At 31.5% G+C, this 15,085-nt stretch overlaps 2 protein-coding genes across 16 annotated transcripts in view; one reads left to right on the forward strand and one right to left on the reverse strand.

The window, feature by feature from the left end:
* The window catches only part of LOC144839116 (serine/threonine-protein kinase 33-like), a 241,960-nt gene that overhangs the window by 195,468 nt on the left and 31,407 nt on the right, over positions 1–15,085 (reverse strand). The gene's annotated exons all lie outside the window — the stretch shown is intronic.
* LOC144838865 (CUGBP Elav-like family member 2) overlaps positions 1–15,085 on the forward strand; it is a 111,071-nt gene that overhangs the window by 78,988 nt on the left and 16,998 nt on the right. For 3 of the 15 annotated variants that reach the window (XM_078694401.1, XM_078694384.1, XM_078694404.1), the window contains 7 exons: positions 1,987–2,066; positions 3,941–4,084; positions 6,888–6,960; positions 9,770–9,943; positions 11,738–11,815; positions 12,341–12,406; positions 14,317–14,382. In XM_078694401.1, coding sequence (XP_078550527.1) covers positions 1,987–2,066; positions 3,941–4,084; positions 6,888–6,960; positions 9,770–9,943; positions 11,738–11,815; positions 12,341–12,406; positions 14,317–14,382 — 681 coding nt within the window. The remainder of the gene's footprint in view (positions 1–1,986; positions 2,067–3,940; positions 4,085–6,887; positions 6,961–9,769; positions 9,944–11,737; positions 11,816–12,340; positions 12,407–14,316; positions 14,383–15,085) is intronic. The other 12 variants (XM_078694393.1, XM_078694406.1, XM_078694408.1 and 9 more) reach the window with 4 other exon arrangements.

Below are 15,085 nucleotides of genomic sequence, written 5' to 3' on the forward strand. Positions count from 1 at the left end.
TGTTTTCAATGTGAATTTGTACACCCTTTCCCTCCCAACACTTTGCCTTCACCACATATTTTGTATTTACCATAATATTAAAACACTTAAGTAGTTGGCGGTTATCTCTACACAGATCGTTGCTGAACGTGATCATGTCAAATGATGCATATGTTGCATCAACATACATAAAGAATATGTCGCGCTGAAATCCTCCTCATCCGTCTACTCGTCATTAGATCGTTATTTTCCTTTTCCCCCGTCTTCAAAATTATCCATCTTCTCGTTTCTTAATCGACTAGGTTATTTGATTTCTCGCTCAATTTGTCATTGAGCGTTGCAATCAATACTTCAATTCATCAATGGTTGTTACTCTTATCTAGGTTTTTCCCCTCTCCTGGGATTTTGACTTGGCTGTACCAAAATACCAGTAGCACCTATACTGTATACTACATGTTTTTATTCACCTGGGATTACTGCTAAATGGCCTGCCTACTGATATTCCAAAACATGGGTATATGTTAGCGTGTGTTGAATCGCCTTGTTCATCACCTTGCAGATCACCTCGAAAAGTTTTGGTAGTACTTGTGGTTTAAACCTATAGTACCATCAAGTTAAAAGCCCATCCTCTAATGTGAAGTGGTTGGATGTTTTCTATCCCATTACTTTTTAGTGCTTGCCAATGCCACCCACAAAAATACCCAATATGGTGTTTTCACAAACATACGTACACTATATTACCTCATCATATTTCAGTTTTGTTGCTATTACAAAATGTATAGCAAATGTAGATATTTCCTGAATGTATTATTTTTCAAGTTTAACCTTGATCATATATTTAAGGGCATTCAGTTTACTGAAGAAAATATATTTTATGAAATATGATACGGAAGATATATCAGAGACTGTAAATTTAATCTTTTTTTTATATAAAGTTAAATGGTGCAACATTTCATCCACTGTACATTAAATTATACAGTGTTTGTTTATATATAATGTAATGCAATTTGGCATATTCAGATCAGGTAATTCCTGTTAATTCACCATTGACTTTTTTATATTTTTTTGTAAGAATTATTTATCTTCGAAGAGGGTCGGAGGTCAAGTTTAATGTTACCCATCAATCAAATTTATTGCCGATGCACACATTTCAAATTCTCTGCACAAATGTAAAAGGATTTGAATTTTAGATAACATTTATGAGATTTTAATAGAGGGCGCTCTAGTTTTATTGCCGATGTTTAAATTAATGATGACATTGGGTAAAAGTTTATGTTCCAGTAGATTAACAGGGCGACAGATTTATCTTTTAATGTCGTTTATAAAAAATTATAGACGTACAATAAAACTACCTGACTAGTTTTTTATTATTTATATTCGTGTATTACTATTTTCTGATCTTGCACCCATGAGCAAGATATTTTTTATTCATAACCAATTTAAAGAACTGCTGTCTTGAATTGATTGAAAACAGAATCTGAGGTTTGAGTTGATGTCTTATGAATTTTAATCATTTAGTCAACACTCCCAAAGAATATGTGAACTGCCATAATTGTTTTTAAATAAAAAAAAAAAAAAACAATTATAAGAACATTCTAAAATTAATTTGTATGGATTTAATTTGTATATATTCTTCAACTTTTTTAAAACTTAATGCATATAGAATAGTGTTTTTTGTCACTATTAGTATTATAGTTAAAATGCCAAGTCTTTTTCCCCCTCTCTTCAAAGACCGTACAATATATACTTGCAAAGCATCTCATTTTATTCACTTTATACATGGTGTATCTGCCTTTTATCTGAGTTGATAGACTTACTGTATGACTGAACTTGATAACTGCCCAACATTAATGTATATTTCAGTTCTACATGCTTTTTTAATCTCGCCCATTTCAATGGTGTTTTTTTTACAGTGCTGTGGTTAGGCACCAGTAAATGGTTTTGTATAAATGTTGGTTTGATTGCGTACAATGAAAATGAAAATGTTATATTTATTTGTTCTTTCAGGTTGTGCTTTTGTAACTTTCAGTACACGGCAAAGTGCCTTAAATGCAATCAACAGTATGCACCACTCTTCAACAATGGAGGTAACTACATTAATATCTAAAATATACAGTAAACAAATATCATTTTTTTAAAAAGCACATTCATTCATTCATACACATTGATTCAGTTTTAAAAATAATAACTGGTTCCTGCACTAGAAGCAAAAGCTTGTCTCATGAGGGCCCTTAAAATATGAATAATATATGACAAGAAATATAAAACAAGTAAAAAAGAGAGAAAATATTGAGCAAAACAAGAATAGGATATGTGAAAAAAAGTACAGCTTGCATTTTTTTTCTTATAATCCACCGAGAACAATCCAAATGGATATAAATTGAAAGAAATTCAAATAAAAGGTTTTAGCAATTTAGATAATTCTGTGTGGTTTTGTACTAATTTAATTATGGCAATGGTTTGCTTTTGTGAAAAATACAATTTGTAGAATAATATATGAAAATGGATGAACGCTGATATCCAAAATAGCGTGTGAACACTACAAAATATATGTAAACACTGTGCAAAATGAAATGTGTAAACACTGTACAGAATAATATGTGTGAACGCGGTATCCAAAATGAAACCGTATCCAAAATGAAATGAGTGAACACTGTACAAAATGATGTGTGAACACGGCATCCAAAATTAAATGTGTGAACACTGTTCAAAATGAAATGTGTAAACACAGTATCCAAAATGAAATGAGTGAACACTGTACAAAATGAAATGAGTGAACACTGTTCAAAATGAAATGAGTGAACACTGTTCAAAATGAAATGAGTGAACACTGTACAAAATGAAATGAGTGAACACTGTACAAAATGATGTGTGAACACGGTATCCAAAATGAAATGTGTGAACACTGTTCAAAATGAAATGAGTAAACACTGTACAAAATGATATGTGTGAACCCTGTATAAAATAATGTGTGAACCCTGTATAAAATAATGTGTTTCAAAATGAAATGTATGAACATTGAACAGAATAATGTGTGTGAACACTGTACAAAATGATATGTGTGAACACTATAGAATGAAATGTGTGAACACTGTATAGAATGCTATGTGTAAACACTGTACAGAATGCAATGAGTAAACATACCTTTTAGAGTTGTATGAATAAATGAAAATGACATATTGGTTTTACATGGTTGCTCTGCTGTTTCTGCCATTTACACAGCTCTAAAGAGGAATTCCAAAGAGAAATAAATTAATGTCCACCACTACGTAAATGACAGATACTAAAACTGATTCATGGTGATATTAAAATGATTCGAAATGTGAATATCATGTAAAACTATATTGGTAATAAAAGCGTTATCATAGTGTAATATTGGACGAATATGAAACACAGCATTGTGAGCATAAATGCCAAATATAAAGTACACAAAATGAAGGATTATACATTGATAAGCCTATCTAATCCAACATTATTATAAGGAGCTAAATACAAGACTATTTGCCAGATATAGTGCCAATAATTAACTAACAGTAATTCCATAATGAACATTAACCTAGAACAAAATGTCATAATCAAATTTTCTTTCTCTCTTTTGGGTCATCGTGCGCTTCTTGTGGCTTCAATTTTTAACACTCAGTGAATAGAATAAGCGCCAAAGTTAAGTTAGAACCGTAAGCGTCATACATGCTCACACGAAACGTTGTTTAATGCAAGTGTTGTTATTTCGAATAACGTGTGACAATTGCTCTAGTTTTTGCATTGAACTTTATATTAGAAATGCTAAATTAATTTCATTTTGAACATTTTGATTTGCGTAAATACTCGCATTATATACCGACACAACTGTTTGTACCATGGAGAATATTCATTTGTATCTACCATCATTTATTTGAAGTATCTGGTGTATGTATTCAGAATACATTGGATTAATACAAATGTGTGTGTTTTATCTTCATAGGGCTGTTCAGCACCGTTAGTTGTAAAGTTTGCAGATACAACCAAAGAAAAAGAACAGAAACGATGGCAGAAGATGGCACAGAATCTAATGAGTTCACAGGCATTTGCAACGGCCATGATGGCCACACTATCCAATCAAAACTATGTAGGTATATCGCAGTACGGTTGCAAACATAAGAACGAACAGTTCTAAACTTGCACTACTAAAGATTTACGGATCATGACTTCCTATTAAAATATACAAATTCAAGATTAATGTTTATTTTCTGTGAAGAAACAAAAAAACAATTACAAGTTTACAAAAATAGTAAATTATAAAAGATTAAATTGTCTACTTTATGGAACTACACATCTGTAATTTGCATTTCCTAGCATTCAAAGTAAAATACTTTTTGGAAAAAATCATTGACTTCACATGACTGGCTGACCTAAATGTATGTGTTCTATGTTGCTGAAGCTCTGTCTACGCTAGTTTGACAAAAAAAGTTTGATGTGCCCAAATATGGTAGTGATATCCCCAAATATGGTAGTGATATGACATCATGTCCATATATGGGCATATCACATTTTTTTGTCACCTGAAGTTTGATAGTGTAGACTGAGCTTTACATATTGCCTTATGATTACTTAAACAATTTGAAGGATTAACAGTAGGATTAGAAATGATTTGGAAATTTCCTTCAGATTAGTAAGATTAATTTTGTCAATTGTTTTACGATTAAAAGGTATTTAAAATTCAAGGCATTTCAATTTGATACCCTCTGAAGGTCTGAACAGGTCCTAAAATATCTCTTGATTTGTATTATGCAAAAGGTTTCATTAGCCTAAGTGATGTAATTGGATTATCTTGGATTTAAATCGGTGCATTTGATCAGTTGGATTCGGATAATCTTGTCAATTAGCAAGGATTTACAATTATGCCTTGGTTGGACATAATTAAATTTAGCAATTGTGGTTAATAGACACTCTGTGGTTTATTATTGCCTTTCTAAGAATTCTGTGATGGGTTATATTGATTTGTCAGACCAGCAAGGCTAGGATAAAAAGTGGATTAGCGGGGATTATTAATTGCGCCTGTAGGTCGTTTAACATTACGAGTTGTTTTAGAGTAATTAGAAACATGCATTTTGTATATCTACGTGAGTGAGACATTTCTCGCATACTAAATGTTTAACAGTACATAAAGAAGCATTTTTTCCCCGTAGCCAATTAAATACTTAATAACACACAGGATGTTTGCATACATAAATCACTAAAGGATAGCTCGTTTTTAATGAAAAATGAAAATTACGAAAATGCCTCTTTAATAACACCTGCCATTTAACTTGTTGTTATCACTCCCAAATGATGTCTTCAAATAATAAAATTAGATTTACGTGCGGCCAACATGTAATTCTCATTAATAGTTGATTTTGAGTATACAAGCGTGTATGCCTTTACTGTACACGTAAGCGCCTTCACGCCTCTCGAACATGCTTTCGTACAAAGTACATCTCATAATTTTCTACTTGGATGATGCAAATAGTTATAATGATATAAATATGGGCAAGGTTGTTTTTTAGTCGTCTTCGCCAAGCATTCATACCCTACCTTAAAATTTGTTAATATTTTACCATCTAATTAGGTGTAAAAATGTATGGGGTCTTAATGACTTGTAGCGTTAGATGTATAATTACCCTCCTTGATCTGTGTAATTTCTTGTCTTCTTTTATGCTGGAGGCAAGAAACAAAATAACATAACTTTTGTTCGTTATTCCATTTGTCTATGGTTAATCGTTGAAACAAATGTTGAAAATTAATAATCGCATCTTGAAAGTTGTACATCCTCGGACGTGCTTGAATAATCTGCATCATAAACCGAAACAAGCTTTATGATTCGTTTTCATTATAGAATTGACCAGTTGAAATATCAAATCTTTATTGCATTGAACATCAAAATAAATGAATAATCATTCTTTGTCTCATTTGGTCAACTCAACAAATGAAGAGAAATTGTAAAGCGTGCATTCAGACACGAATGTCAGCTTGAAGGCATTTTCATTTTAATAAAGACTTGTGGTTGTGATGGGCAGTAATGCGATGATTTGAGAACTTGGATGATGGGTTTTGTAGGTAACAAAGATATATCATAGATCGTTAGTTTATGCAAATATACTGGCGTCCGTATGTCAAAGGATGGTATCCGCTAAGCCAGCTCTAAGCAATACTGAACAAATGTATTGCATTAGGATTGTCTAGTAGCATACAGTAGTGGCTGGTTTAAGATAAACTACTGTTCAGTAATGGTGTACGCACAACTATTCTATAGATGGTTTAAGCTAATCTACTTGCGTGTTCAGACAGTACAGTATGTATTCCAGATCAGGATGCTATCCTTTATGATGTTGGTAGCATAGTGCGTGGTTTAAGCTAATCTACTTCCATGTTCAAACAGTATGTATTCCAGATCAGTATGCTACCTTTTATGATGTTTGTAGCATAGTTGGTGGTTTAAGCTAATCTACTTCCATGTTCAAACCGTATGTATTCCAGATCAATATTCTACCCTTTATGTTGTTGGTAGCATAGTGGATGGTTTAAGCTAATCTACTTCCATGTTCAGACAGAATGTATTCCAGATCAGTATGTTACCCTTTATAATGTTTGTAGCATAGTTGGTGGTTTAATCTAATCTACTTCCATGTTCAAACAGTATGTACTCCAGATCAGTATGCTACCATTTATGTTGGTAGCATAGTTGGTGGTTTAATCTAATCTACTTCCATGTTCAGACAGAATGTATTCCAGATCAGTATGCTACCCTTTATTATGTTTGTAGCATAGTTGGTGGTTTAATCTAATCTATACTTACGATGTTGGTAGCATAATGAGTGGTTTAATCTAATCCACTTTTATAAAGTTTAAAATAAATACAAATAATAATATTGTTCATTTTACTTTCTCCACAGGGTATGCAACCAGCAGCAGCAGCTGCAGCAACAGGAGGAACAAACACTAACCCAATTCAACAGCAATTAGCCAGTAAGAGTTATATATACAGTTTGAACACACCTTTAATAATCAAAATTTAGTCTCTGTTCACAAACAAATTCGGACTATAAAAATTGTATTTGCAATTGTGTTTGCTGTCAAATAGCAGACTCTTCACTCATCATCCTCTGACTTGAATATTTAGCAGGTTATTATGTATTCATATACGGCAATATAATTAACTGCAATTCAATATAGTGCTTTGATGATGATGAAGATTTATCTTGAACGATATTTTATATGAAAGATACAAATCAAGTGAGAATTTGCATGTAGATTAGATGTCAGTATATTGATAATACGATTGAAAGTGATGGGTTGTTGTTTATCTAGTCCATACACGATGTAGAATTTGGGATACTCTGTACCTCTCCACTCTTTCTCCTTCACTTTAGAAAAGCATAGTGTGATAATAAAACTTTATTTTAACTTTGTTTTTTTTCCTTGTCTGGAAAAATTGATTAGACTTGTATTGCAATGGTTGTAGACACCAAATTTTTGTCAGGGTGATATTTAACACAAAAAAAAAATCATACTTTATGGGTGCAAATACAAATATTGATGCATGTTTATTGTGGCCTTTCAAAGTTTAAGCCACTTTGACCACCTTGAGATCATAAAGTCTTGACCATCAAAAGTTCTCTAATGTATTGTAGTTTTCTATGCCATTTCAAACTGACCTAGCTGTAATTTGGTTAGATATTTTTTCTTAGTAAAATTGAATGTTGCCTTTAACATGGAAGTTGCATTTTTTAATGTTTCAATTTCAGGAATAACCTCTGAGTGACCTAAAATAACCTAAATTATACTTTGGACCACATTATCATTTAATTTTGCATCTATATATTTGTTAATTTATTTTTCAGTCCCAATATTAATTCTAAATAATGTTGTTTTTGCCTAAATTTAAACTACGCCCTGATCTTAAAATTAATGTTTATCTTTTTGAGAAAAAAACACTGTTCCTTTAAGCGACGTTATTAATCGCATCTATAAATGCGTAATCATCATCATGTTTTTCTGTATTCATTTTATGGCGCCACATCAAAGTATAGCTGAGTTATGAGCCAAGGACATGATAGATTACTACTTTAAATTCTAGCACTTGATAATTTTAAAAGAAAATAACAAATTGACTGAAAAAATTAGGATTAGGTTTTTTTCATTTTAGTCTTAAAGAGAACAATTGCTATGACGTGGCTTCAATAAAGTTGGTTGAAGGTTTGGGGCTTGTGCCCAAAGACCATTAATCAACATTTTTTACATGTACTTAATTCTAATTGTGGTGGTAGATTAATATATAGTCTCTACAAAAATTGGTATTCATTCAATCTTTTATTTCGCAATCTCTGGTCCATAGAAAGTAAATTACGTATAAATTGATAAATTTAAAAAAAAAAAATGATAAAAAAATAAATAAAAGTATTATTAAACTAAAAATTAATGAGCTAAAATAATGCCAGTTTTACTTAAAGATTTGTACTTTGTTATAATATGATGAACACTATTGTACTTATTATTACACAATTTATTTTTTTGTCAAATATGTAGATGTAAAAATGCAATTACCAAGTACTTTGATTTAGTTAAATAAAGAAGCAATTTCCCCCAATTGAACTTATCAAAATAAATGTAACCTTTCAGTGTTAATTGACGTCTCTCATAGAGTGGCATACATTGACCTCTGACCTACAGCTAGCTCGGTGTGTTCTAAATCGAGTGTTTTGTTGATGAGTGGTGACATACGAACGAAACATGAACATCAATCATTTAAGAGAATTGATTCTATATTCCTATAAGTGAAGTGGCTGATGTAGAGTTGTATAAAGCAATTCAAGCCGATATTCTTCCCCGGAGTATCTAAAATATTGATATAGGAAATGCGATAGCAATAGTAAGAGAAAGTAATTGATCCGCTTGAAAAACGAGAGTCAAGTCCCAATGAATAATGCTCGAGATTCTGCATGCTTTGTAGATGTGCACAAATTTCGGCCAAATGTGTTGTTGATGTATGCAAGGTTTTTGCGATTTATTTGGATGTCGTCTATACATAAGCCGTCATTGTGTTGTGTAATAATAATTTCGAACATTTATAAAGCGCTCTTATAAGGTCTTTAAGGTGTGTGTGTGTATTGTAGGTGTTTGTAATATATCTGACCCCAGGATTTGCAAAGCATTCTTGTCAAGAACTAAATAAATCTTTTTTTTGTGTGCGATTTCTTTGAATGCCTTTAACGGACAACTTGACTGAGAACCATATTTTAACGATGTATTAAGGATGTATATACTATTTCAGCGCGAACATTTCTAGTAAGCACATAAATCTTAAAAAATATAAATGTTGAATTTTTTTTATTTTTTCTTTTGCCTATCTGGATATTGTTTCTTCAAAATACCAGACTACATTTTGGCAAATTTAAGCCCAATACAGGTACCTATCTCTTGTATGTTAACAACAGTGAAAACTCATGAGGTAGATTTTGCCATGTACTTGTGATGTCACAGCAATTTACGGTGACGGCTGTACGGTGAACGCGCACGGCGATATCGTAAATCTCGTGATTGTTCTGAAATCATATGTACATCCCTAATACATTGTTGAAATATGGTTCTCGGTCAAGTTGTCCTTTAATTTCAAATTTGGATGATATCAAAGCCCTAAATCCAACGTAAAGTCTGACAAAGTTATCTACTGTGGGTAACATAGGTTAATCAACAGGTATTCTAAACAAATATGTATCGCATGTGTAACATTAGTATATTTGTATATAAGTATATACTTGTATTTTTCTTTTTGCAGCATTTCAGGCAATGCAACAGATTTCAGCACTAACCAGTGGTGGTCAGGGCCCTATAACGCCCACAGGAGCAGCGGCTGCGGCAGCAGCTGCAGCAGCAGCGGCACAGCAGCTTCAAGCATCACAACAACTACAGGCAGCCCAAGCACACAACAGTTTCCCAGGATTATCAACGGGTAAGGCATCTTTGTTTGTTATACTCCTATCTTTATTGCCGTTTGATAAGTAAGTTGAAAACGCTTTAAAAGAATTCCCTGCTGTTAGGACATGGAACAGGTATAGTAAACTGAGTGGACAAAAGTTTAGATTATCGAGAGGTAAGGTATTTTTTAAGCAAAGTAAAATTTGGATTGCATTGGGCTTTGTAAGATCGTAAGGTGAAATATTTTATGGATAAATTAATAAATTGGTTTCTTGGGTATTTAAATGGATAGTTTTATGTTTTTATTCCTTTTAGTAAACTATGAAACATCCTATTTACAGGATGATAAAAATATACCTTAAACAAAGAAAGTTAGCTTGGTAATTATTTTAAACCATGAGAAAAATCGGCTTAAACAGAATCAAATTTTCAAGATGCTGAAAACAGTTAATATAGTTGTTTCGTGATTAAGCAGTAAGAATCTTGCACGATGTCTTCATGATTCGTTGGTTCTCTTTTTTCTCTTGTTAAACCATGCACAACTAGATTAACGCTGTCGAGGTTTTCATCAATCTTGTTGTCGACTACAGCGTTATGATAAGCATGTGACTGTTTGCCATAGGGTAGAATTTAATTTAAAGAAAATGCATGCGATCTAATAAAAAAGAGTTTTACTCCGCAGAAACTGTTAATATATCAGTGAATTTTGTGGGACTTTTTCTCAAAATGATTGTGATAAAAAAAAGAGTGTTTTCTTGATTAGCTTTCACAAATTGACAAAAAAAACCTTCCAAAAAATGGTTGACATTTCAGACTTGCTTTGCATAGGGTAAATAGATATTCTATCACTATGGAAGCCATTTGATAATTGCTATATCTGTAATTATCAAATGTGAATTTGAGGGTTATTTAAAAAAAAATGTGTTTTGCAATGGTGATATTGATGATGATTGTTCTGAAGTAATGAATTATTACTTATTAATAGTGTATTATCCTTATAAATATATTCAAGCTGACACAAAATAATAATGTTGAATATCTCAAATGGTGCTATTTGCTTTTTTTTTGCAATAATATACAAATATAGTATTACGATATAGTATATACTGTAGTGTTGCTTTATTGTAGTGAATATTTTGTTTGCCTTTTCGTTGCTTGTTTATCGTCCTTCGGACATTTTGACCCTTGATTTCTGTAAATAAGATGTCGATCACAGTTAACATCAAACGGTAGATTATAAAGAAAAGTTGGCCTACTTCTGTGTGTTTGCATGCATAGCATGTATTTCAAAGCCCTAGTTACTTCACAAGGTACAACTTACTGTAAATAAGGAATCCTTCTATGTATGTGTGTATGATTGAATGTGATGAACTTGTAACAATGTAAAATAACATTAACGATGAATGTTGAAAACACTTTTGACAATAGAATTATAGTCATGTTTGTTGGCATACATTTTTCACAATGATAATTATGCTTAGAGATAGATATAGATAAACAAACCAATCTTTAAATCTGCCAAAGGTTTAATAATACAGGCAGGGTAACCCACCCACTTTTACCATCTATATCTGGTTCTTCTTGTAGAATAGCAATATGCATGCATTGCTATTTAATCATGTTCATAAATTGTTTGTTTTTATTATCCTTACTTTAACAAAGTCTTGGTTGTCATGTGCTTTGCTCTAATCACTAGCTTTTTCTCTCCACCGAATAACTCGATACATAAAGAGAACACGAATATTGAACTTGTATTAAAATGTTATTGTCGTATGCTATCACTGTTTCGTGTTTGCTATCACATGTGCTTTATTGTTTGTCATTCCAGGATCGTCGCCGACGACCACTTTGAGCAACAGTGCAAACGCTACTAACGCACTCAATCTTCAGGGATACGCTTCACAAGGTCTGAATTTTAGTTTCGTCCCGCTTTTTAAAAAATACCTTGATGCCTTTTTCTATTAAGTTTCAGCAAATTTGATCATGAAGATTCAATACCGAGATAAATCCATTTAATTTACAACATAAATTCTATATTTTTTTCATTTCTTTCTTGTACAGCGCCAGTGAGTTTACTGAGCGCTATATAAATATAATAACAAATAATAATACATTTAGAAAGCACTTGATCTTTACAAGTCTGTAATCAAAATATTCAAAAATATAATTACCTTTAATGGTGTTTTCACAAACCTTGTAACAAATGTAGTGTAAACATTTTTCTAGGATAGATTTCCTACATGTAGGTTGAACAAACCAAGTTAAAATTCTAAACTCTATTGTATTGAAATTTCTTTTTGTTTCAAATTGTTTTAGCAGCAAAGACTTTTTGCAACGAAGAAAACGTGGAACTTTGAAAAAACCACACAATTTTAAAATAACTTGTTTTTAACGATTAACGGTAGATAAATGTTATTTTGTCACCTTAAAGGGTACCAGATAAAACGAGAAATTAAAACTGAAACGTATCACCCAACTTTCAACGATATTGCATCCTGTACGGAAAAGTTTGATTTACATTTTTTCTATAAAGTAATTTATTCCTTGCTAACAAGTTTTTTTCCTCAAACTAGCGACATAGATTTTAACATTTTCAAGCACCCTGAATTATTAACTATCTTGCACCTCGTCAAGAATGAACAGATCTTTTTGAATAATTGACTGTTCTCGATTCTCACACATTTCTCGCATTCTTATTTACTTATTACGTTACTGCACATTCCAGTATTTATGTGGCTTCATACATTCAAATTTTGCTAAAAAATGAACGTTCATCTAATAATGTGTTTCAGATTGTTTTAAGTAAAATGTCCATGTTCGTTTGTGTTAATTTGTCACTTATGACTGATTATACATCATTTCATTTACAAGTTTGTTTTATTTTTGTAGGTTTTCTTATTATTTTATATGTTAAAACAACAACTTAAATTTTTCATTATCATTTAATACTTTCTTTTGAGAAACTTTCTACCATCCTTTATATTTTTTTTTATTACACTTATGACGCATATCCAGGTTTCATAATTTTAGAAATTTAAATTTCACTCTGTCAATTTTTTAATTGACTAATTATTATTATTAACATTACAGCTTTGTTTTGGTTATTTATTTGATTGATTTTGGCAAACAAAACAAACAAACAAACTTTTTGCGCCATGAAGTTACAAAATGAGGCAATAATTTTTTATCGCCGATTAATTCTGCACACCCCGACAATATTGCCAGAACATATAAAAAAATCAATCAATACAAGATTACAAGTTATATATATCAACTGTTAATATTTTATAGAAAAAGTAAAATTACCTGTTAAGCTCTGTCTACACTATCAAACTAGTTTGATAAAAAAAAGTGTGATATGCCCAAATATGGTAGTGATATGACAAATAAAGTTTGATAGTGTAGACAGTAGCTATAGACCAAGATATTTAACCTCAATAGATCAAATTCTTTACCAATTCAGATTGATAAATTCATCATCAGGATCAGATTAATATATTATTTGTACTAATCAGTGTATATAGATTGTTTTATATGCATACAGACCTAGATTCCTTTACATAATTTCATATGTGGTGTGAAATTTCACTTGCGCCACAAAATTCAGGACAATATATTTATCAATAATAGATCATAGTTTATCATTTTCTTACATCTCATTATTTCATAATGATTTTGTTTTCATTCACCATACTTTTATATGTATTGACAATAACAAATTGTTTTTCTATTCATTGTAACCCCAAGATAACAAGCATAAATGTAAAAAAACTGTTTTTATAGTATGCTTATGAAACTAGGCAATAGTGACTCAAGGATAAATTAGAATTTTATTATAATTCTGTACATAAATATTACTTTTACTGATCTTCGAAGGAAAATTAGTGTTTATTTCACAATATGGAGTAAAAAAATCAATAGATCGTAACCGACATTATGTTCAGAAACCATTCCGACTAATCAGCAATTTCATGGTTTCTTTGCGAACCCGCATTTTTGTAATCGCATGAGATATAATCATAATACATATGATCTGTGTAGTTCGAGTCATTTTATTTGGATAAATATCTGAATGATTCGGTATCTGTTTATACTTGAAATATCAATGTTTATATTGGTAGATCACAAGTATATCTCAATGATTTCTTGTACAACTAATTCTAACATCCATCAAATTTGTTAAGCATGTCTGTTGTCGATGTTTCATATGTTAATGACGCTACTATAGTAGATTTATATCTGAATTAATGTGTTTAATTTTAGATAAATCTGTATATTAAGTAATATTATGTGATAGTTGACATTGGCACACCAACTGTCTCGTGTCATTTGCATAGCTTTGTATGTATATGCTATCTTGCTTTGTCGTGCTAACCTTTGCATGTTTTTTTTCTTTGCTTTTAACAGTGGTATCCGCAACTCAGACTAACAGCACTAATTCCTTACCTGGACTTGGACTACAATCGTTAACAGGTGTGGCATTTATCTTTATTAAATATTTAATGATTTTCATTCTACCGTGGTCTAAAGTGTGTCTGACTACACTATCAAACTAGTTTGACCAAAAAAAATTGTGATGTGTCCAAATATGGTAGTGATATGCCCAACTATGGTAGTGATATGACATCATCATGTCTATATATGGGCACATCACATTTGTTTGTCGCATAAAGTTTGATAGTGTAGACAGAGCTAAATATACAAGCCAACCCCCAAATTTAGGAGGAATTTTCAACATGGTCTGAACACATTCACACGAACAGAACTGTAAATGTGCTATGTTTTAGGGTTGAAACATGGCAGTATCCCATTGAATTATTAGATTAGTAATCCCGTAAATAAAATTCTACCGCCATTAGGTGGGAGTCATTGTTAGTGCAATCCAAGTATAATCCTACCCCTAACCATGGAAGAGTGAAATTACTATTAATTGTAATGTCACTCTTCCCTGCCATAAATCTTGCAAAATGTTGTAACCATGTATTCTGGGATTTATACTTTGTTATAATGACAATACAAGTATATTAAAAATACACATAAAAAGTATAAAATCAAATATTTGTATAAATTACCCAAAAAAATTATTTGACAGTCCGATTTGCTGTTTCTGTTATTTACTAGAGTATCTTTATGAGTCACTTGTAATTATCGTTGCAATACTCCTTAATGAGGTTTA

This window comes from Antedon bifida, chromosome 1 (genome assembly GCF_963402885.1).
Source record: "Antedon bifida chromosome 1, ecAntBifi1.1, whole genome shotgun sequence".
Classification (NCBI taxonomy): Eukaryota; Metazoa; Echinodermata; class Crinoidea; order Comatulida; family Antedonidae; genus Antedon; species Antedon bifida.